General features: G+C 43.9%; 1 protein-coding gene across 2 annotated transcripts in view; it reads left to right on the top strand.

The window, feature by feature from the left end:
- The window catches only part of LOC121003899 (solute carrier family 22 member 15-like), a 298,912-nt gene that overhangs the window by 67,211 nt on the left and 208,599 nt on the right, over positions 1-23,102 (top strand). The window contains exon 6 of one of the 2 annotated variants that reach the window (XM_040435839.1): positions 11,262-11,483. The exons of the other annotated variant lie outside the window; for it this stretch is intronic. Within the exon in view, the coding sequence (XP_040291773.1) occupies positions 11,262-11,483 (222 nt within the window). The remainder of the gene's footprint in view (positions 1-11,261; positions 11,484-23,102) is intronic. 2 annotated transcript variants of the gene reach the window in all.

The raw sequence follows: 23,102 nt of genomic DNA, 5'->3' as shown, positions 1-23,102 counted from the left end.
ATTGTAACGGAAGCATTTTTGCAGATCCATGACTGATGTGCAAAAAACGCTAGTGTGAAAGTAGCCTTACTTGCACTGGAAAAAAAATCTGGAGAGAAAAGGAAAAGCCTGAAGACATTCACTTCTATGGGGCTGAGCTGCGCCTAAGCCACGTGACTGATAAACGTGATGTAACATGGCCTAGGGAAAGCTGCAAGAATGCCGCAGCGCTACTGCTAGCGCCGGTGCCTTCTCAAACAGCTGATTGGTGGGGGTCCCGGGTGTTGGACCCTCACTGATCAGATGCTTATGACCTATCTAGAAGATTGATCATCAGTATAAGGCCTCCTGATTTGCTTGCGGATGCAATACGTTTTTCACTGAAGCCCCATTCACTTCTATGGGGCCAGGGCTGTGTGAAAAAGGCAGAATATAGAACATGCTGCGTTTTTCACGCAACGCAGAACTGATGCGTGAAAAAAAACGCTGATGTACACAGACCCATTGAAATGGGTGCTATGCATTCACGTCACGCATCCCACCCGGGCGGAAAACTCGCTCGCGTGAAAGAGGCCTAAAAGTCTCGAAAAACCCTTTAAAACCAAAATGTTTCACTTGATGGAAAAAAAATCTGATAATTTTGTTGCAGATCAGCGGGAAAATCTGCATGTTTTACGTGCACATTTGCTGCAGATCTGCTGTGGACTTCACCCCATGTAATGCAAAAGGTGCTGCAGGTTTAAAATCTGCACTGCCTGTCGATTTCCACTCGGATTTATTTCCCCCAAGTTAAAACCTCATCCACTCGGCTGCTACTGTAATATGCTGCAGATTTTCTGCCGCAAATCTGGATGGAAAACCTACAGCGCATCTGTCACGTGTTTCCTACCCAGTCCTGCTGGCATATTTCTATGGGGCTGAGCTGCTCCTAGGCCAGGTGACCGATGAGCGCGTTGTCACTGGCCTAGGAAAAGCAGCGAGAAGGCTGCGGTGCTCACAGGAGCGTCGCTGCCTCCTCCAACAGCTGATCAAGGGGGGTCCTGGGTGTCGGGCCCCCACAGATCAGATACTAATGACCTATCCTGAAGATGGGTCGTCAATATTAAAATCTTGGATATGTTTCAAATTTACCACAAGCAAAACTGACAAATGAACATACCCTTAGGCTACCTGCAAATGTTGCGCATTACGCACGTTTTTTCCACACGGATTTTCGTTCAGAAAAGCCACTGAGTAATACAGTACCAGTAAAGTGAATGAGAGATAACAAATTTCATGTACACTTAGCGTTTGTTTTTTTTCCATGCAGAAATTGACCTGCTGTGTGGGTTTTGTAATCTGTTTTGTGCAAATTTGGCTCAAGGAAGGTTGAGATCTGCTGAAAATCCACCCTAAAATCCCCAAGTTACACAGAAATCCACACTGGAAATTTGTGCTGAATATCTTCAAGACAGCCTCATGGTACCTGCACACATTACGGATTGTGTGTTATTTTCGTGCAGATTTTTGTGCAGAAAGAACGCAGTTTAATGCCAGCAAAGTGAATGCGATTTGCCAATTCTCATTTCATACTGAAATTGACCTGCCATGTGGATTTTAAAAAACGCAGTGCGGCAATTATAATGTATAGTCCTTTTCCCTATAAACTTTAAACGCACAAAAACCACAATAAACATAATAAATATGTGCTTTTTATTGCATTTGATGCTGTTTTACATGCAGATTTTCTGCATGCAAATCCGAACCATATGCAGGTTGCCTAAAGGGTACCTGCACATGGTGCAGATTTGTATGCAGAAAATCAGCACCAAAACTGAACAAAAAAAGCACATAAATCTGTGCTATTTTCTATTTATGGTAAAAATCCCTTGAATTCTATGGGTAAAAGTGGAATTGCACAAACCAATTGACACGCTGCTGCTTCTCAACCCACACAACTGGTTAATTTCCGCACAGAAGAAATCAAATTCACTTTGCTGGTACTGTACTAGGCTGCGTAATCCACATTGTGTGCAGGTACCCTAATCTACTTCTATCATCTAAAGCTGATGCACCAAAAAGTAAGGATGTAAAAAAAAAAAACTAAAAAAATGATGATTACACTTACCGGTAATCGGATTTTCCTGACCCCACGACAGCACCACTGAGAGATGGCTCCGCCTCCATGGACAGGAAACCTGTAGCATAAAAAAGGTGAAGCCACTCTCCCACCTCAGTGGGTTTACAGAGTATGAGAGGGACTCCCCTTTTGGTTAATACAATATCTATATCCTTATATATTTTGCATCTCACCACGTGAAATTTAACACAAACCACCACCTTAGGGAGGGAATTAGACGGGTGCTGTCGTGGGGGTCAGGAAAATCCGATTACCGGTAAGTGTAATCATCATTTTTCCCCTCCCCCACAACAGCAACACTGAGAGAGATTACGTAGAAATCAAGGGTGGGTGACAACCTCTAATACCTTAGTACCAAAAAGTAGGTCAGAGATGGAGTCAAGTTGAAGTCTAAAGTGCTTATAGAAGGTAGAGGGAGAAGCCCACGTGGCCGCCCTGCAGATTTGGTCAATAGAAACACTAGACCTTTCTGCCCAGGAGGTAGACACCGCCCTAGTAGAGTGAGCCTTCAAAGATAGTGGAGGAGAAAGACCAGAACAGGAGTAGGCTAAAGAAATTAGCTCCCGAATCCACCGGGCGATGGTACTTTTGGAGGCAGCATTACCTTTCCTAGCCCCCACGTACAAGACTAACAAGGACGAGGATTTTCTCCAGTCCTTGGATCTCCCTAGGTACTGGATCAGGCACCTTCTTACGTCTAATAAGTGCCATCTTTCTTCATCCTCAGATTTTGGCTCTGGAAAAAAGACTGGGAGAACTATCTCCTGCAACCTGTTAGTTTTAGAAGGTACTTTAGGAATGAACTTTGGATCTGGTCTTAGTATCACCCTATCCTCGCGTATGGTCATAAACGGGGGATAAATAGATAGGGCCTAAAGCTCACTAACTCTACGTGCTGAAGTAAGAGCTATCAACATAACCAACTTTAATGTGAGATTTTTAATCGAGCAATCTTCAATGGGCTCAAATGGACAAGTGGTCAAGGCTTTTAAAACCAAGTTCAAGTCTCAGGGGGGAAATCTGGGTCCCTTGACTGGTGCAACCCTATCCACTGCCCTGAAGAACCTGACTATCCAGGGATCCATGGCCAGGCTCCTACCGCTTAAACCTGAGAGTGCCGAAACCTGAACCTTCAGGGTACTTTTTGCTAATCCTAAGGATAGCCCTCTCTGTAAAAATTCTAAGACCTGTCTGGTGGAAATCCTCTCTGGCCAAATACTGGTGTCAAGACCTGCAAAGGATAGGAATCTCTTCCATATTCTGGCATAAATAGTGTTAGTCACTTTTTTCCTGCTTCTAAGAATAGTAGAAATTAGTGCTTCTGAGAATCCCTCCTTAATTAAGTGTGCCCTCTCAATCTCCATGCCGTAGGATGTAAAGATTCTACCTCTGGGTGCATTACTGGGCCCTGCCTCAGGAGATTCGGACTCTCGGGAAGAACCCATGGTTCTGCTACCGACATGGACCTGAGAAGAGAGAACCATGCCCTCCTTGGCCAAAAGGGGGCGATCACTCTCCTGTCCGATTTTTCTTCCCTTATTTTTTTGAGGACTCTGGGAAGGAGTTGAAGAGGGGGAAAGGCATATCCCAGATGAAATTTCCATTCTAGAAGGAAGGCATCCACCCCAAATGGGGATTCGTAAGGGCTGAGGGAGCAAAACCTTGCTACCTGTTTGTTCTCCCTGGTGGCAAAAAGATCTATTTCTGGTACCCCCCATAGATCCACGATTTTCGCAAATACTGATGGGTCCAGGGACCACTCTCCCTGTTTCAAACGATGACGGCTTAAAAAGTCGGCCTGGACATTCTCCTTCCCCTTTATATGCAGAGCGGATATGTGAGCTAAATCCCCTTCTATCACTGAGAATATCATCTCTGTCTCCCTCATTAAAGATCAAGATTTGGTACCTCCCTGACGGTTTAGGTATGACACCACCGTTCTGTTGTCCGACATGATCCTGACATGCTGGTGCTGCAGTTCTGGAAGGGCTGTCCTTAAGGCTAATAATACTGCTCTCAATTCTTTCCTGTTGGAAGAGAACTGTTTCTGTAACGGGGACCAGATTCCCTGCCTCAACTGACCCCTGAAATGTACGCCCCACCCCCATGGGCTGGCGTCTGTTGTAATCACTACTGGATCGGGGTAATTCCACTGGTTACCCTGGTCTAAGTTTTCGACCTCCAACCACCAATTGAGGGAGATAAGGGTTTTCTGGCTGAGATACATCTGGGAGTCCAAGGTTATTTCCCTTCGTCTTGTTGTATTCAATATTTCCCCCTGTAACACCCTTGAATGAAACTGTGCCCATCGTACTGCTGGGATGCAGGCAGTCATTAATCCTAGTAGGGACATTGCCTTTCGGACTGACATACTCGGATTCTCCTGAGCTCTCCGGGCCTCGTTCTGGATTTTGGCTATCTTTTCTGATGGAAGAAACGTCCTTTGTTGCACAGAGTCCAGCTGTAATCCCAAGAATGTCTGACTTGTGCTGGGTTCTAACTTGGATTTCTTTAAGTTGATTATCCAGCCCAGATGCTCTAGGATCTGAATTACAGTCTGGACAGAATTCTGACAATTTTCTCGTGTTTTTGCTATAATCAAGAAGTCGTCTAGATAGGGTAGAAACAGAATATCTTCCTTCCGAATAAAGGATGCCACCTCCGCCATCACCTTGGTAAAGGTTCTCGGAACCGTTGCTAGGCCAAAGGGCATGGCCTGAAACTGTAGGTGTCTGGTTCCCTGGTTTTCTACAACCGCTACCCTCAGAAATTTCTGGAAGCGGGGATGCATCGGGATATGTAGATATGCGTCTTTCAAATCTAACACTGCCATGAAACATCCCTGAAAAACTAAATGAATTGCCGACTTTATGGTTTCCATCTTGAATCTTTTTATCACCAGATTTTTGTTTAGTTGTTTTAAATTTATAATTGTTCGGTAGGAGCAGTCTGTTTTTTTTGACTAAGAACAAAGTAGAGTAGAAACCCTCCCCCTGTTCTGCCCTTGGTACCGGTACTAACACTTTTTTCTCTATCAGCTGATCCACCTCCCTTGACAATTTTTGGGATTTTTTTGTAACCACAAATCTCTGAGGACAATGTCCTCTGAACTGCAGTTTTAAACCCTCTGTTACAATTCCAGTCACCCATTTTCCTGCAATTTCTCTCCAGGCAGGGGGGAAAGAATTTTAGTCTCCCTCCTACCTGTAGTCTGGCGTAATATTTTTTGACAGCTTGTCCTTCTGGGAGGAGGAGGAACTTCCAAACATGAAGCCTCTACCGCCTGACCCTCTTGGTCTGGGAAACTGATCTCTATCCCCCGGCTGTCTCTTTCCCTGAAACCTGAAGGTATTCTGAAAGGGACGTCTGTAAGGTCTAAACTGTGAGAAGGAGGATTCCTGAGGCATTCTCTTTTTCCTATCTGCTGCTTTTTCTAAGAGGGCATCCAGCTCTGGGCCAAACAAAAACTGCCCCTGACAGGGGATACTACACAACCGCTGTTTAGAGGCCATGTCGCCTCCCCTCCAGTTCTTAAGCCAAAGGGCTCTACGGGCAGAGTTTGAAGTTGAAGCAGATCTGGCTGCCAACCGAACCGCCTCAACGGAAGCGTCCGATAGGAAATCCGCCGCCTTCTGCAGGGTTGGCAATGAATTAAAAATTTGATCCCTAGGACACTTATCTCTTAACTGTCCCTCTAGTCTCTCCAGCCACAAGGCTAAGGACCTGGCCGTAACTGTAGCTGCTATGTTGGGTCTAAAAGAAGCTGTAGATGCTTCCCAAGTATTCTTGAGGCAAGAGTCTATCTTTTTGTCTAGCGGGTCCTTTAAAAATCCCATATCGTCAAATGGTAAAGACGATCTCCTGGAAACCTTAGAAATGGCCACGTCTAATTTAGGTGCTTTATCCCATGAAGCAGTAGCCTCCTCTTCAAAGGGGTACTTTCTCTTAAAATGTTTACTAACAAAGGCTTTTTTTGTCCGGCTTCTCCCATTACTTTTCAACTAACGCCGATATGCTCTTATGTAAGGGAAAACATCTTCTTTTCTTTTCACGCAATCCCTCAAAGACTGTGTCCGCCATAGACCTGTCTTCTCTGACGTCCTCTAGCTCTAGTGTAGCCCTAATAGTTTTAAGCAATTTCTCCGTATCAGTTACCGGGAATAAAACATTTTTCTCTTGTTCCTCTTCCTCTAAGGATGAATCTTCCGACCTCTCATCCCTATCCTCCTCACTAATACCTGTAGACTCTACGTCTGAATCAGTCTTTTCTACTGATCTTTTAGACTTTTTAGAAGATTTAAGGGATTCCTTAACTTCCGTTTTAATTAGCTCTCTAATGTCCTTCATGAAATTTGGGGATTCTTCCGCCAGGGTCTTCTCAATACAATCCTGGCATAATTTTTTGGTATAAGAAGAAGACAAGGGGCATTTACACAATGCACATTCCTTATTTCTTTTTTGATACTGCTTTTTTAGGTGCCATCTAAAAAAAAAAAAAAAAACGATAGATACGAAAGACATACATTAGTATCTTCATTAAAATCCTGTGTCTTACCCCTTTAGAAGCATCTTTTATACCGGCGTCTGTTTCTCAGTTTCTGCTTCTTCATTTGGTCTTTTATCCTCTTCCATCCTGGAGGCATAGAGGATAATAGTAAATATGTTGCAGGGAACAGCACCTCTCCTCTGAGAGTTCCACATGTTCCCTGGGAGCGCTGTGCCTGCAACCGAAGTGGTCTGTTTCTCACCCTTCTGATCCGCTGGAAATGCTGAGGAGGAGAAAAACTGGTGGTCAGAGTTTTAGTGAGGTCCGCCGACCTCAATGCGCTCCGAGAACTGCCGAACTGAGACAAATCCTTTTATTTCCGGTCACCTGACCGGAACCCCACTGTGGAACGCACGTCTTAACTGACGTCATTCCCGCGACTTCTGGTTTGGCGCTCCGGCGTGCTCCACTGCTCCGGCTTCAGCCTGCAGTCCCCCGGGGTGCACGCCTGGGACAGCCGCCCTCTGGCGTGTCCTCCATCAGCTGCTCTGCATCGCGGCCCCACGCGGTCGCACTCCTTTGAAGGACCGGTGTCTTCAGCCTCAGGATGAACGGCTGGCCTGGACCAACCCCCATCCCTCAGGTAACTCCGCACCTGGTTAAAACTGGCATGACCCATTGCTCTCTAGGCTTTCCTAGGATTTCCAAGCCATTGGTCCCTAGAAAAAAACTTGCTACAAGTCTCCTGCTCCAGGACAGGAAACCTCACTGAGGTGGGAGCGTGGCTCCACCTTTTTTATGCTACAGGTTTCCTGTCCATGGAGGCGGAGCCATCTCTCAGTAGTGCTGTCGTGGGGAGGGGAAAAAACAGAGTACTGCAAAATCCCACTTGTCCATGTGATGCTGGATTGTGATTTTGCGGTGTGATCATGTTAACTGGCTTTACTGCTGGGGCTCTCCATCTCTGAGGATGTAATATCCATAAATGATGATGACTGGGTTATTGTCTCAGATGCATTGTGTGTGTTGAAGTATCCATGAACCATGACTAGGGGTAATACAACCAAGACTTTATAACTGATGACCTATACTCAGGATGCTGAAAGATCACGATTTTCCGGTGGCAGATGGTGCTGTCTAATCACAAACTAATCGCAACGCTTCCCTCCCGACATTCGCTTGCAGAACTGGCTGGTGTAATACAGCCTTTACTGAGAGTATCTGTTACTATTTTATGCTGCCGTCAGATAGGGCAGCATAAAACTGGTGACCGATTCCCTTTAAAGCTCACTGTCATAGCATAGATGACTTTTTCTTTTCTAGCTTTGCTTATTTCATTCATTTACTTGAACATTCAGCCATGCACATGCAGAGCTAATTCGCTAGGATGAAAACTATTTGGCGCTTGGTAAATTGATATGATGGGACTTCTCGTACTAAATGCATAAAAATGATCAGCAATTTTTCATTGATATGACATGATTCAATGATTACGACCATCTGCAGAGAAAACCTTTCCAACTTGGCAGCTTTTTTTCTACCATTGCTATCCTTGTTTTAATAAAACGATAGAGTTGCCGTTCTAGATTATCACTCAAAATACTTTGCCAATTCTTTGCTTTTTCTGGCATGTTTGTATGACCAGTTCACTTTTCTGTTCTATACGGTTTGTTCTTAAAATGGTCCATCTGCCTTTCCGTACACACGGTTTTTGCCCATCACCACCCCACTCAACCCTTGCTTCCAAAGTGACCTTTTTCTCTGGACTGCTTTAGGGTGTATGCAGAAAACCTGCAGCATAAGGCTGGGTTCACACGAGCGTGTCCGGATTAGTTCCGGATGCGTCCCGGTGTGTTGCGGCAAACCCGCGCGAGTACGAATGCAATTGCAGTCAGTTTTGACTGCGATTGCGTTCCGATGTTCAGTTTTTATCGCGCGGGTGCAATGTGTTTTGCACGCGCGTGATAAAAAACCGACTGTGGTACCCAGACCCGAACTTCTTCACAGAAGTTCGGGTTTGGGTTACGTGTTGTGTAGATATTATTATTTTCCCTTGTAACATGGTTATAAGGGAAAATAATAGCATTCTGAAAACAGAATGCATAGTAGGTGATCAATTGAGGGTTAAAAAAAAATTAACTCACCTTCTCCTCTTGTTCGCGTAGTTCTCCCGGTCTTTAGTTCTTTAAAAGATGAACTATGGGCTAAAGGACCTTTGGTGACGTCAGATCACATGCTCCAATCACATGGTCCATAACCATGTTATAAGGGAAAATAATACAGTTTATAGACTGTCACCTAGCAACCATGCGTGAAAATCGCACCGCATCCGCACTTGCTTGCGGATGCTTGCGATTTTCACGCAACCCCATTCACTTCTATGGGGCCTGCGTTGCGTGAAAAACGCAGAATATAGAGCATGCTGCGATTTTCACGCAACGCATGAGTGATGCGTGAAAATCATCGCTCATCTGAACAGCCCCATTGAAATGAATGGATCCAGATTCAGTGCGGGTGCAATGCGTTCACCTACCGCATTGCACCCGCGCGGAAATCTCGCCCGTGTGAACGCAGCCTAATACAGTACCAGGTAATTCGGTGAGATTTTCAAAATCTTATGTAGATGGTGGGGAAATTTTCAGAGTGGAATTTGACCTGTGGTGTGGATTTTGAAATCTGCAGCATGTCGTTTGTGTGGATTTTCAACTCTTATCCTTTGCAATGAAAAGGGTGAGATCTGGGGAAAATCCACGTCAAAAATCTGCAACAAAACAAAACATGCAAATTTGGTGTGGAAACACAGCAAAAACCAGACAAAAATCCGCGTGGAGAATCCGCTCAACTACTCTACCATATTCATGTACTCTTAATGACCTATTACACATTTTTAGAACCTCTTAAATGTCTTTTTTTTTTTGGTCAAGCCACCTATAACAGGGGCTCTCATTTGGCGCCAAAACAGTACCAACATGCGAATTGGTATAGTTTTTAAATGGCCTTCAGCTAAAAGAAGTGTGGTTGTTTGGCAACAAAACTACAGGACCATTAAAGGGGTTTTCCAAGTTATCAGAAGAAAATTACATTAAAAATAACAAATTCCTGTATCCCAGCATGCAAGAAAAGCCCATTAATGTGAAAAAATATCCGTAATCTCTGCCACCCACAATCGCCAAGCGCGTCTTTTGTTACTGTTGGTCTTCCCATGAAGCCTTGCACGCTAGGTTCCTCCTCCCGTCTCCTACTCATCACTGATTACAGCAGGGACTGCATACGTTTGCTACCGTCTGCAGAGCAGCACGCCCCAAAACGCAACGTCACCAGTTCCATATACTAGGCAAGGACTTTAAGCACCTAGCCCATGTGATTGGTATATGGAACGTCACAGGTCAAGTGCTGCTAAGGAGAAGAACAGGCACAATTTCAGCAAAGTAAGTACATTATAAAGTTTGTTTGCAGCACGTGGATCAGTAGGATAATAGGGAAAAAAAATAGCACACAACCCCTTTAACAAACTGCTTTTAGCTGCAGTCGGTATGAGAACTGCGCCAATCTGCGGGTTGTGACTGCAGTCTCCACGTGATGGAAACAGTGACAGGAGATGCAGTGCAAGACAAGGCGACTAGATCGCCCTGTGTTATTCTGCATCTCCTATTACCTCTTCCAAATGTTGGTGGGAGAGGTGTCTCTCTGTTAATGAGCGTTTCAGTTTACGCTCTTCAGATCCTTAAAGTGCATCTTAAAATTCCACCTTTTCCAGCAAACTTTTAACCTGTACTACTGTTTATTATTTGATTTGCTATGTAAGTTTAAGGAGAAGTTCATATTCACAACTCTATTTATTGGGCCATCCATCTATCCCCAACTTTTTGTTTATATGCCAGATGTTAGTAAGGCCTCATGCACACGACCGTTGTTCGGGTCCGCATCCGAGGCCGCAGTTTTTGCGGCTCGGATGCGGACCCACTCACTTCAATGGGGCCGCAAAAGATGCGGACAGCACTCCGTGTGCTGTCCGCATCTATTGCACCGTTCCGTGGCCCCGCAAAAAAAAAAATAGCATGTCCTATTCTTGTCCGTTTTGCGGACAAGAATAGGCATTTCTACAATAGGCCACCCGTTCCGTTCCGCAAATTGCGGAAGGCACACGGGCGGCTTCTGTTTTTTTGCGGTCCGCAAAAAACGGCACGGTCGTGTGCATGTAGCCTAAGAAATAGGGAAGAGATGGAAGGAAGTGTGATTGCAGTGTCAGACGACACAGGTTTTGTTTGTAGTCTGTTACCAAGGAGACACTCAGCTCTCCAAAAGCTTCCTCCCGTTTTACCATTGGAGGGAAGTAGTAGTCTGAAAGTCACATCTCTACATACAGGATGCCATGAAAGATGCCAGGGTCATACTAGCAGTAGTTGGCATGGTCCTAGGAGGCCCAAAGCTTGCATTGGTTAATATAGCGTCAGACAACTACTTTGAATTATCTGACAATTATTATTTTAGCTTAATTTTAAAATTAAGTAACTTCAAAGTGTTTTTTTTTTTTTTTACTCTTTCTTTTTGGCCTCTTGTTTAGTGCTGAGATCACAGTATCATCTGCATGGTTTGTTTTTACCTGCTTGTTTTATGTTTTATTGTATACTTTTATGATAGAAGGGGACACATTTGTTTTTTCTTTATTGCTGTTAGTTTGCTCCCTGAATCCCCAAGATGGCTGTACTCACACGGTTTTACAGCTGAGGCAGAGGCAGTATTACACCGTATAGCTCGTGGCAATGGCAAGGAAATTCCTTCACTGAAACTAAAACTATGCAGTTCAGCACCAGGAACGGTTGACTCCGCACACAGTGTCTTTGATTTACTGAGATATGGAGTGCTGCTCTGGAGGACAGTCATCCTGATGTATATCTGGTATGTTTCTCAAGGAAAATAAAATGTTAACCTTCTCACTTTTTTATTTTTTTGTGCATCAAAGGAACCTGTCACCAGGAATTATCCCTGTAAACCTTTGTGCCAAACTTGTCTGACCTAAGAAGATCTTTATAAAGTTCTAGAGAGAATTATTTGTAGCGCTGCATAGTTTCTAAAATACAGTTGGAAAAACTTCCGCACTGTGTGCAAATGACCGCACAAGTATCTGCTGGGCATAGCCTGACAAAGGCCCAAATAAATTGGGCGTTTTTTGTCCGTCCGCCTCTCGTCATGCTTGCCTTGCTGCGGTTGGATCTCCGGCGGGTCCCCATTATAGTGAATGGGGCCGGATAGACTTCCAGCAGCACACGTGTGCAAACGGTAATACGGATCTGCCGGAAAAGCTGAACGCCAATGTGAAAGTAGCCTAATGTATGTGCCCTTTTGCTCTGCGCATGTGCATGCATCCGACTGAGCCGTAAAGCAGATAATCTGGAGGCGTGCTCAGGGCCAGCGCATGCACAGGAGACTAGGGTTTACTCTGGTGACAGAAGGACAAACAGACCGCGCTTGAGCCAGTTTTTCTCTTCTGCTTATGGGCAAAACTTTGTGCGGCCCCAGGATGATAAGCGTCATCTGCGTCAGTCAAAGATCCGGGGGGAGATGCTGAGCCGAGCATTCAACAGTACGCTTGAGAAGTCATGGAGAAACGGTGCAGGAGTTTTTCGAAACTCATTTCAGAAGTTATGCAGCGCTGCGATTGAATCTCTCTAACCTCAGCTCTGTTCAGGTCAGACGAGGTGGTGGTGACCTGGGGTAAATCCTTTTGACAGATTCACGCTAAACGGCGTTTGCAGGTTAAACCTTTGTTCTGTTTAATGCATTTCAATAACTGTTTGTCTCATCTTGCAGGATTTACAGTGACTCGGCTCCTCAGCTTGGCATGTCTAATGGCCATAAAAGCTTTATGTCAAACACAAGTATCCGTGCTAGCCTTCACCAAGTCTTAGCTCTAGTTTCCTTGAATTTCCTACTTCTAGACTCAGTTCACTATATATATATATATATATATATATATATATATATATATATATATATATATATCCCCCCCCCTCTAAAAGTATTTAATTGTTCTGGCAAGAAAAACGTACTGATTTACTATCACAGGAGGCTCAGGCGTACATCTTCAGTGATGCAGATCATCTTACTTCACTAAACCCATTTACCGGTACTCGCTATCAATGTCACTGTTTCTTTTTTCTTGTTTAATTTCAAGCCAAAAAAAAAAAAAGAAGTAATTTCTTAATTGGAAATTTTTGTTCCCAGTTAGATATTTTTTCATTTATGTCCCATGATCTCCATAAAATACGCTATTGGCATCGCTTTGTCCCTGCGTGAGTTACAGACACATAGCCGATGATGTATTGCGGCGATTTTACACTGTGCGTTCATGGCGGTTAATTAGAACTGTGACAATACTGGATAGTTCTGTGTAATAGGGGCAGGTTTAATTGGATTTTTAACCCCTTCGGCGCAGTGCAAGCAGACAGCTGCCGTAGAAGGTGCATGCCTGCCAGGGCAATGGCCGTATTTAAGGGTCAATAAAATGAAAGGCATGCGTTTAATTTTGTGGTTAGCTATTATCTCAGTACTTGTTTTTTTTCTCTGCCTGCATTAAGTAGGGCATTTTATTAATGGCTCTTATCGCCAGTTGTTGACAATGTGTAATGAGAGCGCTAGATACTCCCTTTCCTCTCTTTTATATCCTAGGCGAGATTAAAGCCTCTGAATTATGTCGCATTGTTAACTGATACCTCAGCCTTTCTGAGAGGTTGGCGATGAGATCATGTTAAGAGAAGGCCCATAAACCTTAAATGATTACAACTCAAGGAAGATATAATACAGTATATAACAGAGTAGCAAACTTGTATCTCAGCAATTCTATTCATGAGGACGCAATGACCGGCTGCTGGGTTGTATAACTATATCCAAATGAACGTGGGTTTTTATGCGACTGGGATACTAAATGTCCTGTCTACGAGCAAGAGGAGAAAATTAAATGGACATTTAAAATAATACAGTATTATATAAAGGCGTCGAGGGCAGAGTCTCCTAGTTGCAAAGCTATAAGAAAAAGTAATTGACAGACCGATTTAATTGGGTTTTTATGCTTAGCCGTGTCAACGTCTTAGATATTAGAAAGTCATTACAGAAGGGCCTATAGATTGAGGTCAGAGATGTAAGATTTCTGCTAATCACTTAAATTTTTTCTAAAAAATTCCTGTAATATTTTGGGTCATATTTATCGGTGTGGTCTAACCAGTTTCCTTTAAATGCATTAAAGAGGTTGTCCACTTTTTGTTTTATTGATGTCTTATCCTCAGAATAGTTCATCAAGATCAGATCTATGGGGGTCTTACTATGGGCACCTCCGCTGATCAGCTGTTTCTGTTCTGTTTACCTGATCACTATTGCCATTGCAGCAGCGAGTAGGTATATTTACAACTCCGCCATTCCCATTCTCTTCAGTGGAAGTGAATGGGGACGCTGATCTGATATTGATGACCTATCCTGACGGTAGGTCATCAATATAACAAAAGCAGACAACCCCTTTAAAAAGAATAGCACTCATGCCAAGTAGGGTTGCAACGGGTATCAAATTTTTAATACCCAATCAATACTTTTGTACCCAGATCAATACGATACTGGGATTTTCTATTTTCCGATACTAGGCTGTGCTAGTGAGCAGGAGCGCCAAGAGCTTGCCAGGATTGGTAAAAATTTAAAGTGGTTCTCCAGTCCTGCACCTGTGGAGAGAATACACGTTCAGCTGTACTTATCCTTCTGTCACTCCGCTGATTCCGCAATCCCGTCTGAGATTTTGTGACCCCCGGACTGGCTGCAGGCTGTTCCTCTAACATCACAACCAGATGTGCTCCTCTTTCTTCCTGTTCAGCTGCATAATGTAGATAGCGCCGAACAGGAAGAAAGAGGAGTACATCTAGACGGGCCATCAGAAAAACAGCCCCACAGCCAATAGGGCGTTCACGTGATCCCAGTCAGGATCGGCGGGGCAACGGAAAGGCAAGTACTGCTGAAACCGTATTTTTTCCAAAGGTTAGCATAAAGAGCCATTTTAGGTACAGGCCTGGAGAACACCTTTATAGGCTGCCATCAGTAATTGTCTACATAACGTGTACTTTTAGAAGTTCTCATTAGTGGACTTTCCTTCTCCCTGTTCCCAACAGTAGCTAGAACAGGAGGCATGTGTCTTCTTTCTGCTTTTCCGGGCTTCATCAGCTGTAGGTGAAGTTTGGGCATAGACTGTAATAGAAGTCATAGGGCCATTTTCAATTCCCCTAATTAAAGCATATATAAGTCGAAGGGACAAAGACTTGAAAAAGGGTCACATGTGTCCAAAATGTTTCCTTTTACACATGTATTGCCCTGTTGGATTAGCATATGAAGGGGGCCGCTTCTATTTAGTCTCTCCCTCTTCTAATACTGTCAGTGCGAAGGTGAGGCACATTTCCAGTGAACATAGTCCTGACTAGGTCCATAGGTGTTTACAGAGGGCCTGTCCTCGAACAATGGTGGCGGTCGTTCCCTGCTTTAGCTGCTGCTTCACTGATTCCAGCAGTTAACTCCTCGTTGAAAATTCCTCCCTAACCCCCTTCCTGAAAGTGCATGGCCTAAATAGTGTATTGGGAGCAGAAGCTACCGGTACTGATTGCTCGGTCACCGGGTGACTTAGGAAAGAAAACTCCACCAGAATCTTTGGAACGTTCCTCCAGGGCGTTGATAGGTCAGGTTTAATCTTCCTTAGAATGGGTTTACATCACATTTACTGCCTCCTGCCTTGCAGTGCTATCTGTCGCCCATAAGATTTTCATTTTTGAGAAGATATGGAATAGTTTAGTCCAGAGCTTTCCCAGTGTAAATGCTAAAAGTATACACCAAACTTTTCTGTAACTAGAGACAATTTAAGATAAAATATAGAATATACCTGTTAATTATCACCTTTTCTTTGTGATTGCCCATAGTTTTATAGTTTCACAGGCAAAGCAGTTGGATGCATAAGCATGTAAGTCAGCGTGGTAGCGCAGACTTCTGTGCCATTATGGTCAGTCAAAAGGTGAGTAACACCCGCTGTGGATACTATTATGGCAGCCATTAGTGACAGTGACCTTTAGATTATTTACTTTGACAACAGACCAGTAGATAATTGTAAAACAGGCACCTCTGTATTAAACATATTCATAGCCTTTACTGTATAATACTTAAAGGGGTGGCTGGGGTTCAGATATTTATAACCTACCCTTTGTGTAGGTAATTGATATCAGATCGACAGGGGTCTGACCGATAACCTCCTCATTGTTTGCCTGCTCAGCATCTGCCTCTGTAACGCAGCGCAGTGTACTTACAGTTCAAGTGAATGGGACGAACAGCTGTTGGGTGGGGGAGCTGGACGACGGACCACCACTGATCTGATATTGATGACCTATCCTGAGAATATTTATTCTGCCCAGTCAGTTTTCCATGCACTGACTTCGAGGTGAGCCTGTGATAAACATATATTATCCACAGCAGCCAATCTGAGGAGGCAGAACTGCAGGGGGAGGGAAGGAGCGGCAGTCTGAACCAATGATGAGACAGAGGGTGTGTCTCAGACTACTTCAGACCCCATTTAGGTACTGTAGCTAAACCGTAGTCCCAAATCACAGCTGTGCTCTCATATAGCTGAGCTAAAAAGGATACAAGCAGTGAGAAATGAGGAAAATACAGTTAGGTCCATCTATATGTAGACACTGACACACATTTTTTTATTTACTTGTTTACTAAAACATATTCAATTTAGTTATATAATGGACATGGTCATAAAGACCAGACTTGTAGCTTTCATTTGAGGGTATCCACATTAAAATTGGATGAAGGGATTAGGAGTTTCAGTTTCTTTACATGTGGCACCCTGTTTTTAAAGGGGCCAAAAGTAATCGGACAACTGACTCAAAGGCTGTTTCATGGGCAGGTGTGGGCAATTCCTTCATTATTTCATTTTCAATTAAGCACATAAAAGGCCTGGAGTTGATTTGAGGTCTGGTGCTTGCATTTTGAAGATTTTGTTGAGAAGTAAACATGCGGTCAAAGGAGCTCTCCATGCAGGTGAAACAAGCCATCCTTCATCTGTGAAAACAGAAAAAAAAACATCCAAGAAATTGCTACACTATTAGGAGTGGCAGAATCTACAGTTTGGTACATCCTGAGAAAGAAAGAAAGCACTGGTGAGCTCAATAATGCAAAAAGACCTGGACACCCACAGAAGACAACAGTGGAGGATGATCGCACAATGATTACCAAGGTGAAGAGAAACCCCTTAACAACAGCCAACCAAGTGACCAACACTCTCCAGGATATAGGCGTATCAATATCCAAATCTACCATAAATAGAAGACTGCATGAAAGTAAATACAGAGGGTTCACTGCATGGTGCAGGCCACTCATAAGCCTCAAGAATAAGAAGGCTCGATTGGACTTTGCTAAAAAAAAACATCTTTAAAAACCACCACATTTCTGAAAGAACATTCTTTGGACAGATGAAACCAAGATCAACCTCTTCCAGAATGACGGAAAGAAAAAAAGTATAGCGTAGGCATGGTACAGCTCATGATCCAAAGTATACCACATCATCTGTAAGGGTACTTTCACACTAGCGTTGTTAGAATCCGGCAGGCAGGTCTGTTGCCGCAACTGCCTGCTGGATCCGGAAATCCGTATGCAAACGGATATCTTTTTCCGGATCCGTTGGACTTATTGATTGAAATACTGGATCTGGGGACTTAATACTGGCACATGATGGGGGGGGGGGGGGCTTAATACTGGCACATGATGGGGGGGCTTAATACTGGCACATGATGGGGGGGCTTAATACTGGCACATGATGGGGGGCTTAATACTGGCACATGATGGGGGGCTTAATACTGGAACATGGGGGGCTTAATACTGGAACATGGGGGGCTTATTACTGGCACGTGATGGGGGGCTTATTACTGGCACGTGATGGGGGGCTTATTACTGGCACGTGATGGGGGGCTTATTACTGGCACGTGATGGGGGGATTATTACTGGCTTGTGATGGGGGGGCTTATTTCTGGCACGTGATGGGGGGCTTATTACTGGCACATTGGGGGCTTATTACTGGCACGTGATGGGGGGCTTATTACTGGCACGTGATGGGGGGCTTATTACTGGCACGTGATAGGGGGCTTATTACTGGCACGTGATGGGGGGCTCTTGTTACTGGCACGTGATGGGGCTTATTACTGGCACATTGGGGGGCTCTTGTTACTGGCAGTGGCACGTTATTGAGGGCACTTATTACTGGCACATTATTGATGGGCACTATAGGGGCATCTACTGAGGCCACAAAGAAGGGGTGTTTTATATGGGGGGCTCTGTACAGTAGCATTTTATACTGGGACACATTATGGTGGGTACTGTGGATAAGGGGAGACAGGAGTACTATGGAGTCATCTACGGGGGGCACTAAGAAGGGGTATTTTATACTTGCAAATTATGGGGGACACTGAGGGCATCTACTGGGGCACGATATATGGGGCATTTTATACTGGTACATTATGGGGGGCACTAGCAGGAAGGGGGGAGAGGAGCACTATGGAGGCATTTACTGGGGCACTATATAGGGGTATTTTATACTGGCACATTATGGGGGACATTAGCTCAACTGGGGGCATAAGGGGGTATGTTTTGCACATTATAAGGAGAATTATTTCTACTGGGGGGCATTATGGTGGGTTTTATTACTCCCCCATGGTATGACCCCCTAGTAGCAGCACCAGCCTCTCTCTGCTCTACTATCCCTCTGCCCCTTCTCCAAATCCTTATTATGAAATCTTTCTCATTAGGATAAAACACAACATCAGCTCCGCCGAGCCCCCGGCCAAGTGTTGAAGTGGTGTCCGAGATCCCCAAGGGCCAAGCCAAGTAACTGTAAGTGTTCATGTGAAATATGTTTATTTTATATATGTACACTCCTGTGAGAGGCGGGGAGGGAGATCTGTGGATGACACTGTTATGGAGGGGGAAATGGGGATGACACTGTCATGGGGTGGATCTGTTGATAGCACATATAGCATAAGATGCTATATACGGTAGTTGGCATCCACAGATTTCCCCCATAGCAGTGTCATCCATAGATCCCCCTCTCTATAAAAGTGTCATCCACAGACAGCTGGACTTTTCTTCCCGGTTGGGGTATTAGGTATTGGGTAAAGTATCGCAGCATTTCTAAGCGTACTTGTGTAAATGTATCGTTGTCATAGCTGCCCCCCCCTACTTTTGTCCTGGCCCCCAGTGTGCCCCCCAAAATTTGAAAGCTAGAGACGCCACTGTCTAAAATCCATCACAGATCCTCTGCTGGACTCTCTGTAATTTGCCTACAGGTCTTATAGATCTGCAGATGATGCTGTAAACGTGTATGCATTATGTACTAGAACATCTAGACTTCCCGGGAATCTATGCCAGAATTTTTTTTGTGGATTTCAGCTCTGCATTTAATACCATAATACCACAGCAAGCTCTCCCACCTACGCATACCTGAATACATCTGCAAATGGATAACCAATTTCTTAACCGACAGGAGACAGCAGGTTAGACTTCGGGAAACACACCTCAAGCTCTTTGACAGTCAGTACTGGAGTTCCTTAGGGCCGTGCGCTTTCCCCACTGCTCTATTCACTGTACACCAATGACTGCATCTCCACAGATCCATCTGTTAAGGTTCAGAAGTTTTCAGATGACACAACAGTAGTTGGTCTCATACAAAATGGGGATGAGTCTGCATATAGGCATGAAGTGGGACAGCGTTCCTCCTGATAATAGACTTTAGCGGATCCCCCAGCACCTGCCCCTAATCATAAATGGATCTACAGCAACCCGAGTAGAGTCATTCAAGTTTCTTGGGACCTCAATTTCCAACAACCTAAAATAGAACAACAATACTGTCTCGATCATCAAGAAAGCGCAGCAGAGGATGTACCACCTATGGCAGCTAAAAAAAAGTTTGGCCTACCACAAAAATTTATGGTGCAGTTCTAAACCGTGATCATCGAATCCATCATAATATCATCTATGACTGTATGATTCGGCTCCTGCTCAGTATTAGAAAAGGTGAGACTGCAGCGCATCATCCGAACAGCGGAAAGGATAATTGGCTGTAGCTTACCTTCCCTGCAGGATCTTCACACTAGAAGGACTAGAAAGAGCCGCTAAGATTGCCTCAGACCCCTCTCACCCTGCTCACTCCATCTTCCAGCCTATGCCTTCAGGAGTGAGATACCGTTCAGTAGTTACTAAAACTTCCAGGCACAGAAACAGCTTTTTCCCTCAGGCAGTTGCCTTGCTTAATGCAGAACCACGCTGAAGCTGCTATGACTTGAAAGCATTACAGCATAGAACTGAAAATGAACACTACTCCCTGTTTATTGCCACTAACACTTACATACTGTCCTTGTCCTGCACTATACATACTGTCTGTCCTTGTACTGTTGTGTTTGTGTCTGTCAAGCAACTGCCAAGTCAAATTCCTTGTAAGTGCAAACTTATTTCGCCAAGTGTTTATTGATGATGTGACACAGGACAGAAGCAACCAGATGAATTCTGGGGTTTTCAGTGACATTCTGTGTGCTCAAATCCAGCCAAACTGATTGGTCGGCATTTCATAATACAGATGGACAATGACCCAAAACATAAAGCCAAAGCAACCCAGGAGTTTATTAAAGCAAAGAAGTGGAATGTTCTTGAATGGCCAAGTCAGTCACCTGATCTGAACCCATAGAGCATGCATTTCACTTGTTAAAGACTAAACTTCAGACCGAAAGGCCGACAAACAAACAGCAACTGAAAACCGCTGCAGTAAAGGCCTGGCAGAGCATCAAAAAGGAGGAAACACAGCGTCTGGTGATGTCCATGAGTTCAAGACTTCAGGCAGTCATTGCCAACAAAGGGTTTTCAACCAAGTATTAGAATTTAACATTTTATTTACAATTATTTAATTTGTTCAATTACTTTTGATCCCCCGAAATGAAGGGATTGCGTTTAAAAAATGCTTTAGTTCCTCACATTTTTATGCAATCATTTTGTTCACCCACTGAATTAAAGCTAAAAGTCTGAACTTCAGCTGCATCTGATTTGTTTTGTTCAAAATTCATTGGGGTAATGTACAGAACAAAAATCTGAAAAATGTTGTCTCTTTCCAAATATATATGGACCTAACTGTAGGTGCAAAGCAGCAACTATATAGGTGCTCATTCTGTATCACATTTGCATTCACTGCTAGACAGTCACTTTAAAAAACGGCAGCTTTAGGCTCCATTCACACGTCCGTAGCGTGTTTTGCGGATCCGCAAACACTGAAACCAGCAATGTGCGTTCCGCATTTTGAGGACCGCACATAGCCGACAGTAATAGAATATGCCTATTCTTGTCCGCAATTGCGGACAAGAATAGGACATGTTCTATTTTTATCGGGAATGGAAATGCGGATCCGGAAGTGCGGGTCCGCATTTCCGGAGCCGGGCCGCACATCGTGAGGCCTCATAGAAATGAATGGGCCCGTAATTCCGTTCCGCAAAATCCGGAGCTAAATTGCGAACGTGTGAATGGGGCCTTATGCTGCTCTTGCTTTACATATACCTTTCTAAACGTACACAGTAAAGACCGGTCCTGAGCATCAAGTCTGAGGATTTATTGGTTAAATGTGGACTCCTTGTACAGATTCTTCTAACTTAACAGTCCCTTGACTGCCATCTCCGTGGTGCAGTTGTCAACACACCCTCTCGCCCTTCCTTATGGTTTTGTGATGAGCTGTCTGATCTGGCTGCCTGGGAGCACGAAAAAAAAGTTAAAATAATCAAATGCAGCGGCATAGACACAGCACTGGCTGAATGCAGATGCCATGTGGGAGAGAGATGATGAGCAAAGAATCTCTTAACAACACCGGACTTCTTAGCAGACTCATTTATGTCTCTATGGCCTACAACTTCAACTGCCGAGTAAATAATAAAAGAGAATGATTAACAATTTAAAGAAGGCTTTGAAGTTAACCACCTCCCGTCCGCCCGTTGACTATAAACGTCCAGGAGGTGGTTCTCTATTTCTGAACGGACGTTTCTGAACGTCCATTCAGAGATCGCAGCTGCACGCTAATCGTGCAGCTGCAGATCGGGTTGCCCGCTGTCAGTGACAGCAGGGCAACCCTTAGAGAAGGCAGGGACAGTTCCCAGGTGTCCCTGCCTTTTAGATCTCTGTATACAGAGCGCTCACCGAGCGCTGTGTATACAGAGCAGGAAGCGCTATGCTGTATCGGCCTGGCGGTCATGTGATCGCCGGAGCTGGGAGAGTGCAGGAGCTGTCTGGTCTTTCACAGACCTCGATCAGCCCTGCACTGAGGCTGTACAGCACAGGATACCGATGTACAGCCTTTCTGGGGGGGGGGTGTATTTCCCCTGTAACTGGGGCTACTAAAAAAAAAAAAAAAAAAAAAGTGAAGTTAAATGTCTTGTATGACCTAATGGGGGATGAAAAGTGTGAAATAAAAAAACTGGTTTCACATGTAAAAAAAAAAAAATTCCCCAAGTAAGGAATTAAAAAAAAAAGTTAAATCACAAGTGATCAAAAAGGCGTATGTCCCACAGAATGGTACCAATAAAATCGTCAACTCATTCCGCAAAAAATGAGCCCCTAAATAAGAAAATCTCTCAAAAATAAAAAAATATAGCTCTCAGAACATGAACACATTAAAACATAATTTTTTTGTTTAAAAAATGCTATTATCGTGTAAAACTTAAATAAATAAGAAAAAGTATACATATTAGGTATTGCCACGTCCGTAACTATCTGCTCTATAAAAATGTCACATAACCTAACCTATCAGGTGAACGCTGTAAAAATAAATAAATAAAAACTGTGCTAGAAACAACAATTTTTTTGGTCACCATGCCCCATAAAGTGTTATAATGAATGATCAAAAAATCATACGTACCCAAAAATAGTACCAATAAAACTGGCACCTTATCCCCTAGTTTCCAAAATGGGGTCACTTTTTGGGAGTTTCTACTGTATGGGTGCATCAGGGGGGCTTCAAATGGGACATGGCATCTAAAAACCAGTTCAGCAAAATCTGCCTTCCAAAGACCATGTGGCGTTCCTTTCCTTCTGCGCCGTGCCGTGTGCCCATACAGCAGTTTTTGACCACATGTGGGGTGTTTCTGTAAACCGCAGAATCAGGGTAATTAAATGTTGAGTTTTGTTTGGCTGTTAACCCTCTGTGTTAAAGAAAAAAATTGATTAAAATGGAAAATCTGACAAAAAAGTGAAATTTAAAATTTGATCTCCATTTTCCTTTTAATTCTTGTGGAACGCCTAAAGGGTTAATAAAGTTAGTAAAATCTGTTTTAAGTAACTTAAGGGGTGTAGTGTCTACAATCGGGTCATTTATGGGGGGTATCCACTATGTAAGCCACACAAAGTGACTTCAGACCTGAACTGGTCCTTAAAAAGTGGGTTTTGGCAATTTTCTTAAACATTTTAAGAATTGCTTCT

This window comes from Bufo bufo, chromosome 6 (assembly GCF_905171765.1).
Source record: "Bufo bufo chromosome 6, aBufBuf1.1, whole genome shotgun sequence".
In the NCBI taxonomy this organism is placed as follows: Eukaryota; Metazoa; Chordata; class Amphibia; order Anura; family Bufonidae; genus Bufo; species Bufo bufo.
This window is presented reverse-complemented; position numbering and strand designations above follow the sequence as displayed.